Genomic DNA, 20,277 nt, shown 5'->3' with positions numbered 1-20,277 from the left:
GAGACTACTAGGAGAATGCAGAAATGTTGAGCCAATGTCTCTGTTCAGTATTCCAAACTGAAAGTAAAGAATGCGAGGACTGATGCTGTGTAATTGACGAGAAAGAAGTGGTCCCTGCAATCCGAGATGAATTTACTGAAGCAGCCATGGCACACTAAAGGACCCAACAGCTTCTATGCCTCAGCAGTTCTGCCTCAGGGATTCCTCGCAACCTTCCACATTCAATATGTCAAGAAATTACATATGCACATTCTTACGTCTCTGGGCTATGAAGTAGCCAGTCCACAACGACCCACGTAAGTTTTAGTTCCAAAAAATGCAGAACTGAAGTGTAGTCCATTTACAAAAGTGAGACCTGTTAAAGCGTTCAAAGGTTAAAGTTTATAAGCCAGTGGCAGCCAATGGAAGATGTCTATGGATCCTGAAGAAGCTTGGAGAAGTGGTGCAGTCCCAATGCCTGCCCTGTTCAATTGACTGGTGCATTCAAAGAAAGCGCTAGGGACAGGGTACAGAGAAATGTAATTCTAGACTTTAGAACCCGGAACTGGAGGTGTGCAGTCACAGATCAGCCAACATGAGATCAGTTGTCTGAAAGGTGCCAAAAATATTCCCGTAAAGTTTAGGTAGTGGTCTTTTCCCCTTTTTATAGTTAGTCCATCACTTTCTGTTGGCCCTAAAAGTGTAGGTGTCTGAGTCTGATGCACATTCCTTGTAGTTAGAGGCATCTTAACTTCCAGATTCCTGGTGCATTGGAATTGAGCTTTGAGGAGTCAAGGTTGCTTGTGAGGGATACGAAACTAATGGCAGAACAACACAGGGCAGGGTGAACAGCTTAATTAACCACAACAATTCAAGCAGAACTACAGACTAGTGACATTATGTAGTTACTGCATTATAAAATAGTGAAAATCAGTATGGTGATCCTGATATTATTCTTAGGTATGCTACAATTTATCTCAGTTTTGTTTCATATATAAACTTGCTTTACCGCATAGTCAGGGAGTTGTTGCTCATTCACTTAAGGTATTAACCACTTTACCGAGCAATTATTGCCCCCATCCAGTTGTGCATTAATTGACCCGAGTACCTTTTGTCGAGATAATCCTACTAGCTTTTGCCTTGTTTACTCCTTTACTCTGCCTTGATATTCAAATTAGCTTTTTACATGATTACAACTATCGATCATTTCTAAAATCTTGACTCTTGGTCCCCTTTTTTATCCCCATTCACTAACCATATCTCGTACAATAGCTGACATTAGGATACCTCACAATGTCGTCTCGAAGCTACTATGACTGGCACATTTCACTAGTAATTTAGTACTCCGCTAATGCATTATTCCGGTAGCCGAGTCAGTATTGAAAAACATCATTCATTTGGATGCATGTCTCCTGGAGTACCTGAATAAATGTCCCAACATTTGGAAAGCACAGAAAAACATTTCATACCTCTTATAGTATTTTACTTTAACCCTAATGTGCATGCTCATGGGTTTCCTGTTGAGGACTAAAGAGATTCTGTCAAATACCTTAGCGTGAATGGTACCTATAAGCCCACCACAGGCAACACAAGCATGTGACAAACTAAAAATAGATCCCTAACATAGACATGTGTGCTTATGCGTATATGCTTAGTTGAGGCTTTCCGATTGTGCACATGCCACTCTTTTCTCTCAGCGCACTGGCATTCTTGGTTTCTCATTTCCACAGCTCACCTGTTTTTTTCCTTATATCAAACCTCCTTTACTGTACCAAGGCTAAACACAGAATTTGGGCTTCAGATAAATGTGAACTACATTTTCAAGAGTGGGGTACATAGCATGTGAGAAGACACAAGAACATACAGTTACAGAGTTAGCACAACATTATGTGTGTGTTTACTGTATATAGTAGTACTTATATCATCATTAAACCTTGTGTATCCTTGTGTACAGCTGGAAACTAGAACTGTTCAAACTCTCCACGCTCAACGGATTACCTAAAATTGAAAGGACTATAACATTATCCGTTCAGTCAAAAAAATTAATACAATATTTCCCTAGAAGAAAAGAAATCAATACACCAAATAATGCTGCATGGAATTTGTTTGGTACAGATAATATTGTACAGAAGGGTTACCAAAAGCTATGCTAAAAGCGACTTAATACGGAAGGCATAAGTGATATGACATTCTTGAAAACTCACTATCCTGTCACGAAAAGATCCCCATATTTAAGCAATTAACTCTTTAACATTTCACATATTTGGCATAATTTACAAAAACTTATTTAGTGTTTATGTATTTAATTTATAATCTCTGTAAAATGTTCACCAGTTGTGCAGGTAGTCTGGTAGTGTCCGTCACACTATGGGTGGTGTATGCTGCTCAGCGTATGAAGAAGCGATGATTCCTGAGACACTCAGCGTTCTAACACTGCCTGCCACACACCGCAAGGCATTCTAGTCCCACCAAGGATAAAGCATACCCGTTGGCATATCATACACTAGTATACATTTTAAACACTGTCCCACACTGAAGATGATTAAACATAGGTCAAGCAATGAGTTCTAGTTTTGATATCTATTTACAGGTGCAACCTGCCGTGGCCTTCCAAAGTTGAGCATTGTGTGCAAATGAATTCCATGCTCGTCAAAATCATTAAAAAACGGAGATTCATGAATTACCGCAAGTAACATTTTACAGTATTCGTCCCCTCCTTTTAAAGATCTCCATTTCAGTGAATTAAAAACATTGATATTAACCGCTGTAAGCACCTCCCCACATTCCACACAAGTCATGTGACTGGGTGAATCCTTTCCACTAAATTACTTTACAAGCAGACTGAGGTCCTTATCCTCGGCTTTTACACTGAAGAGATCTTCATGCCTTGCCGTTAGCACTTGTCCCGATGTTGCTGGGCCCTTCTTGGTTAACTTTAGTTTTCTTATTGCTATCTCTTACTGTCATTCATTTGGTCCTCTGATCGACCTTGTTTTGTGACAATGAGGGTTTGGACATAGGGGATCCATTCTCAGGATATCCAATGAGGACCTGGAATTGGACAACCGATTCACAAGCTAGTAATCAAATTCATTTATATGTAACTCATAAACCAGATTATACAAGTAGAGGATTATCACTGCTAGTCCAAATCGTCAGTAGAAATTTAGTCGGCTCAAATCATAAAAATCAATAATTCTATTAAGGCAATGCAAAACAGTAACATTAGTAGCTGGTGTTCGGAGATTTCTCTATGCTGATGTCTCCATGTCATTAATCAATAAATTGGAATTCACAATCATGACGAGCCATAAGCTATAGTTTGTTAATGTAGATTCGATCAAAATATTCAAAAGGGAAAGTGCATCATTATTTAGCATTTAAGATCTAAAGAGAGAACTACAACCTAGTTAATTTGGGTTGCTCTGTAAAGTTCAGCTAGGACATGAGACATGACAGCTTAAAGGCAGTGTCCCATGATGAAAAGAGTACACGAAATGGCGCACCCAGTGTATGCGTCAGTCTGAAAGGAAAGCACGTAGAGTCCACAAAAGTTCCCAATCAAAGTCAGTCTCTGGGATCAGGTTTGGTTATATCGGAAAAAATCTCTTTCTCTCCTTGAAAATCAATGTATATTATAATCCTCTAGTTCCGGTAGTGATACCTCCTTAGTCACCGCATTGTGTCAGACCACTCAGTCCATTGATCAGTTTGTGTAGGATGGTTGTTGTGAGACATAAAGAAGACACATATTATAGAAAGAGGTGGCGCTGGTCAGAGCATCCGACATACGTAAACTTTCAAACAGTGATCTTTTAGAAGTTGGCACATAAGTGTGTTCCAATGAACACATAGCACATGTTCCCAAATTGTTGCAATTAGTACTTGTGAGTGAAAACTCTTCTAGTAAGACACAGTTTCGCATTGCATTGTAGGTTTATGAAACTTTCTCACGAGGTAATGCGAGACAGAGTAAGAAAATGCAGGCCTATATTAAATTTGATTTAAAAACTTGCAGAATAGAAAATAATTCAAACATACATTTCGTAGTGGACAATATGATTATAACATTCTTTTCAATTTAGAGGCACTCAGAAAATATCATTAGTTGCGTTGCAAAACTCACATGCAACTATGACATATTAATGCATTTTTAGAGTAAAATTATTTCTAAACATAAATTATTAATATCGTTTCAAGTGGTTTACATTAGTACATATATGAAGATCATATTTGAAAGGTTTTGTTCTGTTTGCATTCGATATGGCTATACAGCACCACTTTATCTTTTCTCATTTGGTGCACAATTTATTATATGCAATGATAAAATTCAGATTGAAACCATTCAATATCACATGTAAAAATAGCTACAGTACATTGGGTTTCATAAGTTCTTTACACACATTACTATTTCGATGAGGATCAGTAGGGATTCCTAACACGTGAGTACATCATTTTAACACTCTAATACACATTAAAATAACATACTATGGATATTTAATAAAATTAGAACCTATATCATTCAATGAATACAATTTCGCCTATTCTAATTTCATCTGTATGCTTTTACTATGCAGTAACTAAGTTCTTTCACATTTTATTTCCCATGCTTCTGTAACGTGTAATTGGAGCATGGTTATTCATAGTTTACCCAAAATGTCTCATAATTGGTTTGTGTGTCAAATAAAGGATCTAGCAGCTTGCCAGCTGCATCACAATCACTTAGTGACAATTGAAGATCGTTCGTAGAAACCAATTGTGTTGGTTTGAAGCGAAAAGCTATAAAAATAAAAAGTTAAAAAATCTGGCACATGCAAATGGTAAGTAAGCATCACATGTGACAAGATGTTCATGGAGAATCTAGACATGGGCAGATGCTCTTACAAATGCACGCAATGACGCAAAAATAACACTATATCTTGTGTCCCGATCAATTTACCTCTCTGAATTTGCTGGAGTGCAGGTATTCATGTTAGAGTTGAATAAATGAAAAGACTTCCATGTGTATACACCAATCTTCTGTTTATCATTAAGAGGTGCAGATAAAAAAATACATTAAAACAAATACAATAATGTCTGAAGAGTATCAATGTAATTGCTTGAATGTAGCTTGAGGGGAGTAAATGAAACCAGCAATCAACTTGACAAGAGATTTTTGCTCAGATCTTACCATCATTCTTTTCTCTGAATGTATCCTGGTTGTGTCCATTATCTTGCACAACCTGCTTCTATCTCTTTAAGTGTCTGTATGTTCCTGAGGCATTGAAATACAGTATATAACTGGGGTCATTTATTTCACAGGCCGCATGGGAGCCGGAGAAAAGAAGAATTCATCCAATGTTCAATACCGACGCCCTTTTGGCTGTGCAGTGCTCAGTATTGCTGATTTGCTGTCAGGAGAACCAAAGGATGACATGAGCTTAAAAGTCTACATGTAAGAACCTATTTTTACTCATTCAATAGATTTCGTTCTTCCACTGGCCCATGTCCAGAAGTCTTGATGAAGCATATAAGTAAAGTGTGCGCTCATTCAATATGAAAAGTGGTACAGACCATATGAAGTGCGTGTGCTTTTGCGTTCATCTGTCTGACCAACGGTTCCTTTAAGGGTGTCTATCACAACTGATTGATGTTGTGAGATACATTCTTTCATGAATGGAGAGTTTCTCAAAGTTTTAGTAGATGGCTAAGATTAAATATGAAACAAGCTTATTTTCTTTTCACTGTGGAATTATTTAGAGTGGTCATGTTCCAAGAATAAAATCCCATATTGAATATCTAGACCTGCACATTCCAATTTGAGCACCTAAACTCTTAAATAAAAACTGGTGGATTACACGAAAGAAGCAGCATGAAATGCCCATTTCGGGACAAACAGGCACTATTGTGCCATACTTGAAAATCGAGGTACCCTCACCATAATATCAGAACAACGAATGTCTGTCCCTGTTTTGAAGGAAACCCCTAGAAAAGTGCACACAATTTGAAAGGAGGTGACATATCTAAGAGCAGGGGGTGAGTTTAATGGATCCAGTTAACACCTACTCCTCATTAGAGGATGGAAAGGGTATACCTAGGACTGATTGAACTGGTCAGTAGTAGCACAAAAAAACTGCATGATATTCATGACACTAACCTAGCCAGCATTTCTAAAAGGAAAGAAAGCAGTTCTCTTATAATGGGGGCTCTTTTTTTATAATGATGCAGCACTAATTCCTAGATTTAACCCATCCTCTGACAAGAGTTAGGATTACAGCCTTTGTTAGAACACCGGTTCTTGAGCTGGCAATCAAAGGAGGCCTGTTTACCGCAGCTGATGAATCCATGCCCTGCCTCAATTAGGAAAGGTATGGTTCTGCTAGTGCTCTTTTGATATGAATGCTGACCACTCAATTGCTCTATGGTAGATCAGTAACCTACAGTTACTATATATTATTTTCTCCCACTCCTCATCTAAAAGCCTGGTACGATATTGACAACCTTGTAAGCCTGACTGTTTTAGCCAGGGTCAAAAAATGTGTTATTGATAGGGATTTTTTCCAGCCTTCTATATCAATTATCAATGCTTGTCTTTGAATTTGGAAACATGAGTGTATCAACAGATGATGAATAAGGGACATTGGTGTAGTAAAGGAGTTCAACATTGAGTTTGACATGTTGTAGATGAGTAAAGTACGTTTTAATCCATCTCCAAATGACACACGACCAGAAAGACAACTGAACACCACAACGTTCACCAGTGCTCTGACAATCCTGGAACTTTGCACTTTAAAAAAATTCTTAGAATAATACTGAAAGCAATCAAGCATTGCTAGAAAAACAAAATAAAGAGATTAATCAATATATAAATATAACACAAAACATACACATACATTTCCTTTTCCCCACCAAAAGAAAAAAATCCTCAAATCGTGACAATATATAATCTAACAGTTTAATAGGTGATATCACGACGAGAGTGTGTACAAAAAACATGTCTGGACCCATAAGAACCAGAACCTTCATGTACATTAGAGCTAGACTCAGAACCTTCATTACCACCAGAGCCCGTCACCTCACTCAAGTCTGGTATTTCATGAACACTCACATCGGAATCCTTAGATTCAACATCACCACGCGCAGACTGCCTTGGTCAGAAGATAACATAAAGCCAAAGGCATAGCCATCAAGACCAGCACTAGCAACTTTAGCTCGATTGTAAATTTCAACCTATTTTTCAGAAATAGGAACTAACTGATTATTATTCCACCAACCTTTTTAATCTACATGACAAAACTTTTGCTTACTTTAATAATTTGTGAAAATATAGAATTTCCTTCTCTGACCATGTAAGTTTTTTTTAATAAAACCCAACCACCAAGCGTAAACTCCAAACATCTGATATTTATTTTACTATCAAAATACTCCTATTGTTTACCCTGGACCCTTGAATACACATCCGAGTATGGAGAGACACTCTAATCATGCATAACATTTTCTTACGACTACTTCGGAATCAATTTAGACTTGGACTTTCTTCCTCTCTATAAGTAGAAAGGAGAGACACCACCCTATGTCTAGAAGCAATAAATACTAAATACAAATCAGGTGGCTTATGGCAACCTGATGGCTGCCATAAATCCTTAGTTCTTTGATGGAAGCATCCGATTAACTAGCAGCTGCCAGCCAATATATGTCCTGTCCTTGCTGCTACTAGAAAAACAGCCACCACAGGTTGAGCACATAACCTCTACCCTTTCTAATGCTACCCCACTTTCTTCCCTCCTGATGACGCCCTAATAATTCCATCAACTTCCAAGATGTCAACAACATCTCACTCTACCTCCGCAGGATACTGAATCTCTTTTCTCCTAGTTGTTCAGAAGACTGCACCAGGACATTCAGAGACTCAACCATGTCATCTCTGAAAGTATAAGCATGGCTTTCTGTCCAGACAATTCATCTTCCGGCCCCATGTGGCTTGTTGTACATTCTTAAGATGGCCCGAAATACATCATCAGAACCATACAACATTGCATCAGTACCCAGCTCCTGTCTTAGATGCAATGCACTTCTCAAGGTCCATTGTGCTGTAGTGCAAAGCAATGCCGAAACTTTGAGATCCAGGGATCATGGCTTTAGAACACTGTTCTTATGAGCGCCTGCACTGAAGCCCAACACCGGAGCTTGGAAAAAAAAGCATCTGTTTTTCAATCTTCCAGACATTTGTTTCTAGCAGGACGCTCCGCTCGAAAAGAAGATTCAATTTGAACTGCGCTCCTACATAGCTATTCATTCTTTCATTTCTAAGAATCTTTAATGGAAATAGGCCTAGTTAAAGAGCAATATAAAGGTATTCACCTCGAGAAATTCTGGTAGGTTTAGCTCTTTCAATCTTCCATCACCAGTTTCCAGCCTCCTCTCCCTACTCTGCTAAGATCATAGCGGCACTGTCCTACAGAGGTCCATTCCCAGAGCTTCTGACTGAGCCATGCAGTGGACGGGAGGGGTCCAATCAGAGCTTCACAGGAGTGGGGCTCATACTTTATTACCCTTTTAAGGTACAGTTCACAGTCCTGCCTCTATGAGGTTTAACTTTCTTTAGAGCAGGTGACGTGACTAAAAATATCCTGGTTACTAAAGGTGAGTAACCTTTCATGTTACATTAATCGTCTCTCAAATTAAGTTGTCAATCATTTTGGGGTTCACAGCAGTACAAAAAGGGACCCTTAGCAGTAGTGAACCAGTTCCATAACAGACATTTTGCATTTTTTTTCAGGTGCAACACAGAAAGCGAATGGTGTCAAATTCATGAAAATATTATAAAGAAGCAAAATGCTCGCTACAGCCTCGCTGGGTCCAATAGCGGTAAGTGTACTCTGGAAAAAAAGTATTAATCATAAATGTTTTTTTCCAGTTTATTAGCATTTATTTATAAACTAGCTTTCCCCGATTTTGCACAAACTCAGTTTGGAAAATAGTTCTTGAGAATGTCTTGCTTTTTAAATTTACAATGGATGATACTGAGTTATAATACAAGATTTCTTTATATATCATTAACATCTATCAGAGACACAGGTTCTAGTCGCACACCAATTGATATTGAGAAGTCCCAACTCTGTAATCGATGCCTCCTTCAATATTTTGCCACATAGTACTGTTCTAATTTGTTCCAATGGCCTATAAACATTTTCCATCGAGTATTTTGTGAATGTGATTTGTAAAATACTTGTATATAGCATCTTGCCTTTCTTTTATTTAACGGCTCCTGTGTCAAACCACTGAACATGAGTCCCCAGAGGTTTCACTTGAGAACTTTACTCATCCCATGCATTGGGCAGCTCCAACCCCTGTTTAATGGTAGCTCTGAGTCTGAGATCTTGTTTGCCGCAGGACGAGCTCAGCTCTTCATGGCGAAGTTCACAGTTGCAGACTAGAACTCCGAGGTGTTGAAGTTGAACAGGAATCATGGCCGTCAGCTCTGCTTCAAAATAAAAGGACTTTCACACCTCTGAACCACTCTTACGTGAATAGGGCAAGAGCACCATACTCCCCAGCCTTGTCATGCTGTCTTCTTGTGTTGCTGTGTTTCTTTACAGCTCCTTCAATGCACGTGTTGGAGAAGGTACAAAAGTCACGGAGATAGAACTGTCCTGTCAAGCATCATTTTTTGTATGGTCTTAATTTCTGTTTCTTTCTTCCTAATTAAGGGTCAATTTATGTACAGCTTAACGGAGGACGGTATTGTCATGACTGTGGGGTTACTTTATGAGAGCAGTGGTCGAAATCAAATTTCTCTTTCAGTCCAGACCGAATCTAAAGTTGTGCTAGGCCTCAGTTAATCTGTTGGCATTGAATAGCATCCAATGTGTTCGTGTTTGGATCTTCAGCGCCACGACGCCTCAGGGCAGCAGTGCGCTTTACAAGACATATACATACATACATACATACATTCATACATACATACATACATACAAACCCAAATACTTGTTTAGATCATGGCTGAGTGCCCCCGAAAGTAATGCCCTGCTGCAGTTTGATTCCCATTTGTATATTTTTGAGGGAGGAGGCTGGGGTTGGATATGCGCAGCAACAGCTTGCCGCCTTGGCTGAGGGCCTGCATGGTATGGTTTGGTTTAAGTTATGTTGCCTTCTGTCGCTTGAAGGCATCTCTGAATAGGTCTGTTTTCAGTTTCTTGAATCGTACTTGAAGCTTGAAATCCAGAGGTCTCAAATTTACCAGGTCTGTGCGTGCACACCCCATCAAATCCAGGTGTTTGCTTTGAATGCTGGATTGTAGTCCTGTTTATCCCTTATTAAAATTAATGCTAAAAGTCTCAGAATGTAAAGAAATTATCTGTACAGCGTGGATCTGTAAAACGCAAGAATTCTGCTCTCCGCTTTGGGTTGAGAACTTTTCAGAGTTTTTCTCCGTATACTTCTAGCGATTTATGCCCATGCTTTAGCCTTTTTAACTTTTCTGCATATTTTGTATGTGAGAGTGCTGAAAATTTTGACTGAATTATAGTGGCGTGCCATATTTGGAGTAAGCCTACGTCTCTTGTGGATTGTGCTGTGCACAATGTACACAGACTTTTAAATGTCATCTGGGCGTCATTGGAGGCCTGTTGATGGTCAGTCTGACTGCATGGTTTCATTCTGCTAAAGTTATGTTGGGAGAACAATGAAAATTATGCTTCAATAATCCAACCTCTCTATGCTCAGGGCTTTGGTTAGTTTTTTGTGGTAAGTGGTTTCTAGGAATGGCAGGATTTTCCTCAGCAGAAATAGCTAGTAGCTGTTGTCTTTATCTATCACTTTGATTTGTGGTTGAAGGAGAAGGCCATCTCACAGATTATGCTCAGATTTTTGACTTTCTGTGTTGGGCCTTTAGCAGATTCGAGTATTGTGGTTCATTCAAAAGAGAAGGCTCCGTACCTGTCTCCATCCACTTAAACAGCCTCTGTTTTACCACTGTAGACAGAGGGATTTCCTTTATTCGAAAGGGGTTTGAGTTGGCAATTTGTGATCTGGACTGGGCTCCCTTATCTCTTCTCCAATGATATGCAGATTTGCATATCGTTACCATCCACCTCACAATCATCTATGTGAATGGTATTATGTATGCATTTAACAATAGTGGAAAAAGACAAGCTCTCCAGGGGCAGTCCCTGTGCGACCCTGCGTCTAGATGATGTGGATGACCTGATCCACATTTGTTTGCTATGATCTTGAAGCAATGAGCAAATACAGTCTGTAGCTCAACCAGGAATCCACAACCATTAGTATAGCCTTGAGCATGCAATGGTGTCACAATCTGCTGAAAGATCATGGAGTATCATGCATGTGATCATATTTGTTCGAGCAATGAGCAGGGAAACCCTTGCGATGGAAAAAGCAGTTTCTGGCCCATCATTGATTGGGCACTTGATTGTCTCCTGTGAATAAGATTGAGATGTTCTTCTCTCTTGGAGATGTACTATTACATCAGTTAACAGGATACTGCTCTGATATTGGAGATTTGAGAGTGACCTGTAAATGTCAGGCTTCGCTGAGCATACCTTGTCTTTCTCTGAAGAGGGAAAGTGGTAATGAGGTTTTACTGGCTTTGTGGTTTTCAGATGAGGTTAGGCAGGATTTACTTAATGCTGGCAGCCAGGCACAGTTCGATAGGAAGATTAATTTTCGTAGCTGCTCTGGTGTCTTCTGATTCATCTAGGGGCTAAAAGCTGCTATGGTTATCTTCAGATTGGGTGGCAGTACTGGAGGATACGACAAAGCTTCAGCATTGGTATTGTTTTACTAATCATGTTAGCATTGAAGTTGAAGAGAATGATTTGTTTTCCCTCATTGGAAAGAGGCAAGATGGCGCCCACTGCGGAAGCATAGGCAGATCGTTCTTTCTCCCTCTCACGGCTTCGAGAAAAAAACCTGCTTCAATGGTGCGGATCTGATCTATGAGCGATGCTATATACCGCTGATTGAAAAAAGTGATTTCCCTGACTTTCTTTGACTTTCGGCCAGGGTCGGATTGGGATCACAATTTGGCCCGGGCACTGACGAAAAAAGCGTCCCACATTCAAGGGGCGTGGCCTACAATTAAGGGGTGTGACCCACATTCAAGGGGCGTGCCCTTTCATGAAACACCATTAGGTTACACACGTCAATGTCCTTAAATATTGGTTGTAAATACATTAAGAATTTGGACAAGTATGGTAGTGCACTGTCCAGTGACCAGCTGAAAGAGGGCATCAAAGAGCAGAAATTGGATTATAAATTCAAATCTGTTCCGAACAGGGGCCCAAAAATATGTTTGGCCCAGGGCCCCCAAAATCCTTAAGTTGTTTGGCACAGACAAGGAATGAAAGTGAGAGGATACTGTTCTTGCACAGGACACAGGGCCAAGGTGACAATGGCGCCATGATGAGCAACTAAAAAAACAGCAAGGCCCCTTTCTGTCACAAAATTATTCGAGCCCTCCAGGGAAGGAGCACCTAATAAGCTGCAAAGCCCATGCTATTACTAACCTACTCAGCCCTCCCCAGACCTTCAGTTCAGGAGCACATGAATAGCAGTGAAGCCCCTGCAATTGGTAAATTAATCAGCCCTCCAGGCCTCAGGGCAATGTCCTGGCAGGGGAGCACAAAATACAGCTGCTGGGTCATCCATGGTAGCCAGGGGGAGGCTGAGGTGAAGATGGTGCAAGTTGCAAAGATCACCTGGCCCCCACAGAAAAACCCATTCTTCCTTGCCCACTATGCCCTGAATGTCAAGGGCTGTGGGAGAGGAGTTAAAACTAACACAGTTTATGTGCTGCGTGGGCCCCAGAGGGGCCGAGGTGAAAATGACTCAAAGGCCTGAGCAACACCTGGCCCCCAGGGAGGCCGATTTTTTCAAACAACCACCCCCTCCCCAGCCACCCTCAGGGTGATTGCTTTGCAGGGCAGGGGGTGAAGGAGAGGCCACAGCGGAGAATCGCTGTACAGCCGCACAGTGAAGATGCATTCATTTCTCTGTCTCTGTGGGCTGTTTTTTTTCCTCCCCTTTCCTAGTCCACAGAGAGCACGGAGACAGAGACAGAGAAATGAATGCAGCTTCACTGTGCAGCTGGGAAAGGGGAGAAAAAAACCAGCCCACAGAGGGCACGGAGACACCGGCCCTTCAGCCAATGCCCGAATGCCCGCATTGCCAATCCGCCCCTGCTTTTGGCTCGCCTGGATTCAGCTCGGTTCGCCCGCAGGAAGTAGCGGACTTGAGCGGCCTACCAGTGCAGCGTGTGGAGTACGGCGTGTGGGCGTTTTCGATTGCTGGCGTCCGGTGGCTGGCACTGTATGGGGCGGGCTACGTGCTGGAGGATAATGCTGAGACTCCTGTTTCTGAGCTGAAGCGCTGGAAACGCGGTTGCAGTTTCTCAACATGCCCCCAAAGGGAACGTGTGGAAGACCTCATGCACCAGATACGGCGAACACAGAAGATAACACTACTGGTGTTGAGGTGAGCTAGGCTACGGTAGAAGAACTTGGTAAACTGGCAAAGGGCACTGGCACTGGTCCGCGTGTTGTATCGGATGCCGTGATTACTCAAAGTAAGGACGGTGCTGAAAAGAAAAATATACCGGCAATTTTCTCTACAAACAAAGATAAACATAAGGGTAAACAGCCTGCTCCCCCTCACAAATGACTGTGCTCAATTGAATCCAAATGCAGATTCTACTCTTAATAATGAGGCCTGCGCAGCCCTCACTCAAAGTGCTATTTTCCCCAGTGCTGTGACTGATGTGACTGGAGTGGGGAATGTTGAAGCTGACTCTTAATCTCATCCTATAACTATTACACCCCTAATACTTGCAAGAGATACCATTGGGGGAGGGAGTGCTGGCGTTGGCGAATTGGCGACTCCGGGGGCTTTAGAACTGGGGGTTCCTGAGGGTAATGAATATCCCAGTGGGCTTCCTCATTTATCAACAGATGATCAAATGCATATGCCCGATACAGAATCTGGTGATTTTTTTTCATTTTCCGATCATTCAAACTCATCATGCGAGGATTTAGCACTGCAGTACGCATCGCAGATGAGTGTTAATGACGGTAGTGAGCATAGCAGTTTGTTTCTGGAGGAAGCAGGGGATCGTAATGAAGGGCAATCTCTTACTGTTTGTAAAAAATTAGAGTTAACTCTCTGCAATGGTGGTAGGGCCCCAGAATATCCTGTTACTGAGCAATCGCACCCTCTCGGAAAAGACGAGATATCTCTTTCACTTGTCTACCAGTCAATCATGTCTCATCGTGCCGAAACACGAGAAGAGAGTCAGAGGGTCCAGAATATATGCAGGAAGTTGCAAAATTCCATTCGATGCATGTCAAAATACCATGCAGATTTTGTTTCTAGGTTTAATGAAGCTGAAGCACGGATCTCCAATTTGGAGGATGAACTGGCTCAACAAAAAATGAAGACTGCTTCCTTTCAATCGGTTAAAGATGATACGCAGTGGAAGATTGCAGATATTGAAAATCGTGCTCGTCGGAATAATTTAAGAGTGATTCAGATTCCTGAGGGGAAGGAAGGACAGGACCCACGTCGCTACATTGTTGAACTTTTTACAAAAAGCCTTCCCGGTGTTGTCTAAATGGGACTGGGACCGTGAAATTGAGAGAGCTCACCGCTTCCCATTTAATAGGCGTGTTCATATTGGTTCTGATAATGCCCAGTCAGATGGGAGGCCTAGAGCTTTTTTAATTTCACTTAACAGTTTTATGGCACGCAAGGATGTGTTTCGCCTAGCACGGCCTAACAAAAAATGACCTGGAGGGGATTTTAAGTTTTTTGTGCAGCTTGATTTTTGCCGCTATACGGTTGAGCTCCGATGGCAGTTGCGTGCGTTGATACCTAGACTTCAGGCCAAAGGCGCTCAAGCTTATCTGCTGAATCCAGCAAAGTTGAAGGTGACTTTCAAGGATCGCACTCATTTGTTTTCTAGCGAAGGTCCTGCTAATGAGTTTTTGAAATCAGTTCAGTGAGCGCTGGGACTATTTGAAATAACCATGTAGCAGCAGGTTATCTAGTGTTGATATATAGTCTGGTGTTGGTTTAGTCTTATTTTCTTGATATATTGGAGTTGGGTAGGGTCATGAGTGGGGGTAAGGGGGAGTACGGTCACCTGCATCTACAGGACCATGTGTCCTAAAGCCTTGTTACAGAGGGGTTGGGGGGGAGGGTTTGAGTGAGGGGGTGGGAGGTTTGGGGGTGGGTCATTAAGGTGTGGTAAAAAGGGTAAAAAAATCACAGTAACTCAAGGAGAAAATAAAGTTAGATTTGCTTTTTTGGCTAATTGGGTAATTTGTGTTGTTATCCTGCTTCAAATAAGGGTGCGGATAGAGGTGTTTTTCAACTATTATTATGACAGCTAAGGGGTGAAGATTTGTTCACTAAATGTCTCTGGCCTTAACAACTGGCACAAAAGAAATAGAGTCACGGCAGAGCTGTGCAGTATTTGCCCAGATCTAGTATGTCTCCAAGAGACACATATACTCTGGCCACAATGGGCAATGCTAGAAACACATGGGTTTTTCTTTAGTAGTGGCTTCACAACAATCCTCTATGATTAGGGGGGTAGCGATATTAGCCAAATCTAATATGGTTATCGTGGGACACAGATTAGCGGATAAAGTAGGCAGATGGGCCATCGCTGAGTGTTTGATTGGGGATATTAAATATACCGTCTGTACTATATATGGCTCCAATTTAGACAATGCTTCTATTGTTGAAGAGTTAAATATAGAATTAGCAACTTGGGGGACACCTCTGATAGTATGTGGGGACATAAATATCAATTTATCTACTGTAGACCTGCAAAAGGGGCACCGGAATTACAATGGTCGGAAACCAAGAGTGTTTAAAGCTCTATATAATTTGGTAAAGGATCATGGTTTGATGGATGCTTGGGGTAAATTAAATCCGACAGATCCTGGGTTCACTGTTTATTCTTTTCCCCAGAAAAAGCTTAGATTATTTTTTCTTAGCGGCTTCGTTACTGGGTGGGGCTTCAATTCAAATTTTGCCAAGGATTACATCTGACCATTCTCCAATTGTACTCGGAGTAACCGCTCCTGCCCATCTCTTGCCGGTAAAAACATTTACCTTTGACCGGAAACTCTGCTTGAATGAAGATTTTCAGGGACATATGTCTAAGTGGATCAAGGAGTTCTTTTCTATTAACAGATATTCTGCTCACTATGCAACAGTATGGGACTCATTTAAGGCATGTTTTAGAGGTGAGGTACTAAGTTTTGTCTGTCAGCAGAATCGGAAGAGAAAGCAGGAGATGCTGGAGCTGTATTAGGTGCTGAGAGATACGGAGAGTAAATTAATTCAGGGGGCTATGTCACAGGCGGGCAATATTCAAGAGCTAGAGGAAGCTACTGAGTTAGCAAGGGCTAAACTTCAAGGAGTATGGAATATGGATAATGCCAGAAAATATTTGGCCCATAAAAAACAAATTCATGAATTTGGTGAAACTGTGGGTCGATGCTTGGTGCTACGGCTCCGTATGAAAGAATCTTGGAGCCGTATTGGTGCTTTGAAATATAGGGATAATTTGCCAGGATCCTAAAGGGATTTTAGCAATTTTCCACCAGTTTTATTCAGAGCTATAAACGCAACAGGTAGCGCTCAGTGCGCATACCTCATATTTTTTGTAGGGGGTTATAACACAGCTTGATTCCAGTGAGAGGGTGATGTTGGATGGTCCAATTAGGATGGAAGAGTTAGAAGCAGTTGTTAATGGGTTAGCTCTGGGGAAGGCTGCTGGACCTGACGAACTTCCTGCAGAGATATATAAGCTTTTTTTCAGTTTAATGAAAGATGATATGTTGTGTACATTCAGGGCGGCACAGGAGGGATCTGCCCCTAAATCTTGGGCAGAAGCCACTATAGTGGTTTTTAGTAAAAAGGGCAAAGACCCGGAATTGGTGGGCTCTTACAGGCCTATCTCATTAATGAATTACGATGGTAAAATTTACTCAAAGATCTTGGCCACATAATTGTCTAAAATGATTACTCCTTTAGTGTCGCAGCCTCAACACGGTTTTATTCCTGAATGTAGCACAGTATCGCATGTTAACAAGGTGGTGACGTTGTTCGCTGTTGTCCAGACAGAAAAGCGGGAACTAGGCCTAATTTTATTGGATACAGAAAAGGCGTTTGACCGTGTGGAGTGGACGCACCTGTGGGAGTTGATGTTAAGTTTGGGCTTTGGTAAACGGTTTATTACTGCCCTTCAAGCTCACCATTGCTTTTTGCGTTATATATAAATCCGTTTATTGAACAACTAAGTAATAACTCCTTGATTAAGCCCTTCAAGGTGCATATTGTCCGCTATTCGGTGTTTGCATATGCAGATGATATCGCAGTAACCACTTCGGATCCTCTTTTAGCGCTTCAAGAGATTGAGCGGTTGCTTCTTCATTCGGCTAGGTATCTGACTATAAATTAAACATCACTAAGACACAGGTATTAATTACTGAAAAGGTGATCTTGGATGATATTCGAGTGGTAAAAGAATTAATTTACTTGGGTATCAGAATTAGATCATCTTTACATTAATTAGTCGATGCCAATTGGACTACGCTACTACGCAATATTCAGGAATCATAGGATAAGTGGTCTAGATTGCACCTTACAGTGATTGGCAGAACTAATATTATCAAGATGAATGTTTTACCCAAGGTACTATGGGCCCGATGTAGGAGGCAAATTCCGGTCGGAAACGGCCGAAATTGGCCGTTTCCGACCGGTATTTGGCACTTTGAGATGTAGGGGGCCAGTATTTACCTATTCGGTATATTTACCGAATCGGTAAATTTACAGAATCTGTAAAATACCGAATCGGTATTTTTACCGATTCGGTATCTTCCAGATGTAGGTGGGACTCTTCTGAGTCCCACAGGCCTTTCAGATTCGGTATTTTAACACCCAATCCAATTGGGTGTTAAAATACCGAATCCAGGTGTGCATGCACATGTGTGCATGCACACCTATGCCATGTGACAGACAGACATGCCCTTAGGGCATGTCTGTGTGCCACATGGCACACAAGCCAGTATTGGGGGTGCTAGAGGGTGTCAAAGTGACACCCTCTGCACCCTTGCAGGAATCGGTATTTACCGATTCTGTAAATACCGAATCGGTAATGCCCATTGATTCCTATGGGCTTCAATGCCCATAGGAATCAATGGGCATTACCGATTCGGTATTTACCGAATCAGTAAATACCGATTCCTTCCGATTCGGTAATTTTTAAAATAAAATGACCTACATCTGCCCTTCTCTTTTTTACCACTACTTAAATACCGATTCGGTATGAATCGGTATTTATGAAGTGGTAAAAAAGATTTACCTACATCGAGCCCAAAATGTATTCAGAGCGGTACCGTTAGAAATCTCTGTGGTCCAACTGCATCATCTACAGTCTATCTGTTCTAAGTTTCTCTCGGCACCAGGCAAACCTAGACGAGCTATGAGATTTTTGACTCTACCAATTGAACGGGGGGGATTAGCTATTCCAGATTTTGCCTTTTATTTCTATGCTTGTTTTTTGTTAGAAATGCGGATCTTATTGACTGGGGAAGATATTGGCAATATCGCAGAGGCCACCTCAATTTTTCAGATCTTGCTGGGTCCAGAGGCACGTCAATGTTTGTTTTAACAAATTGACAGCAGTTACTACAAGCGAACAAGATTCAATGTGTTGATATCCGCCATCAATGTATGGAAAAGAATACGGATGTTGTGTTTAGTTAGTAAAATGTCCTGGTATACCCCTACAAATGCCGTAAAGCTTTTTCCTCCTATTTTTTATGATACTGTTGTTTTGGGTTGGAGGGCAAACAGCATTGTTCAAATTGGGGATTTCTTTGATATTGGTGGTTCCCTGATGTCTTATGAAGAGCTGTCTAGATAGCATAGTTTGTCTAAAACTCAATTTTTTAAGTTTCTCAAAATTCGAGACTTTATCTTCCGCCAAGAAATTATATGTAGTTATGTGTAGTTATGGCTATTCAACTTCATGGTAAAATTGGGGAGATGTATCAGATATTATTGTCGTTTAGAAAGGATGATTTAGACAAACATAATGCTGAATGGGCTTTGACCCCGGGAATCGATAATATATGTTTAAAAGATGTTATTATTAGATCAAGGGAAGCCCTGTTGTCTTCCAACTTGAAAGCACAATGTTTCAAAACTTTTTTTAATTTATATTATACGCCGGCACGCATGCTCAAATGGGGGACAGGACAAGGTGGTAAATGTTTTCGGTGTTGCGGGGACAATGCAGATATGCTACATATCTTTTTTTACGTGTGGTCACTTGACAAATTATATTACTGGCATAGAGCAATTTTTGTCTAGAGTCATTGGGGTTCCGATTGCTATAACATCTGCAATTATGCTCTTGGGTACTGGGCCTGAATTTGGGACGGGTACTCCCCTATATAAACACTGATATTTTATTTTTATAGCAATGACTGTCGCCCGGCTCTGGATTGTGGCGGATTGGTTACAGGTAGAACCTCCCTTCTTCGAACGATGGAGGGCAAAGATGTATAATTTATTTAATTTAGAGTTTAGTTTGTATTCTGTTAAAGGGGTAAAGAAACGAAAGATTGGTGTAGGAATTTGGGGGTCGTTTTCCGACTGTATGCATATATGAAGCCTTCATAAATGTTTGTATTTGTCTGTTGACTTACTGTGGAAAAAAAAAAAGAAGTTGAAGAGAAGCGTGAGTGCACAATGCCATTGGGTGGCACTTGTGGAGATTTTAGTACTTTTAGAATGTGTACGTTCATAGATTATGTCAAAAAGTTCCTTTGCTGGTTAGTAACACCAACAGTGTGCTACAATTAGGATAATTAGATAGTTTTCTAGTAGCCACTTCTACATATTTTATATCTGACTAGGTATTTTTTGTTCATTGATTAGTGCAAATAAATTAACTTTCGTTCATCACTCTGAATTCACTCAAGCCTGTTCATACCATTTTTATACATAAATGTAGGTAGAGAGTGATCTAGAGAAGGAGGAGAGAGCGGAAAAGAAAGCGGTATTTGATTGAGTTATTTTGGGTATATTAAGAGAGAGAGAAAAAGGTGGTGGTGTAGACATTGGGGAGATGGAGGGCGAGAGGTTGAAGGTACATGGAGAAGTAGAGATGAAGATAAACAGGCTATGAGAGAGGGTTACGATAGAAGAAGTGCGGTGGAGCTTGGAGTGAAATTATAAATATTAGTTTCTCATTTAATTGTCACGAACTGTCTGAGAGGG

The 20,277-nt window shown here is 41.0% G+C and overlaps 1 protein-coding gene across 1 annotated transcript in view; it reads left to right on the top strand.

Moving 5' to 3' along the window:
- DOCK4 (dedicator of cytokinesis 4) overlaps nt 1-20,277 on the top strand; it is a 1,616,764-nt gene that overhangs the window by 589,692 nt on the left and 1,006,795 nt on the right. Inside the window, exons 11-12 of the mRNA XM_086919301.1 lie at nt 5,281-5,413; nt 8,738-8,826. Of these exons, the coding sequence (XP_086775427.1) occupies nt 5,281-5,413; nt 8,738-8,826 (222 nt within the window). The remainder of the gene's footprint in view (nt 1-5,280; nt 5,414-8,737; nt 8,827-20,277) is intronic.

This window comes from Lissotriton vulgaris, chromosome 1_1 (genome assembly GCF_964263255.1).
Source record: "Lissotriton vulgaris chromosome 1_1, aLisVul1.2, whole genome shotgun sequence".
Classification (NCBI taxonomy): Eukaryota; Metazoa; Chordata; class Amphibia; order Caudata; family Salamandridae; genus Lissotriton; species Lissotriton vulgaris.
This window is presented reverse-complemented; position numbering and strand designations above follow the sequence as displayed.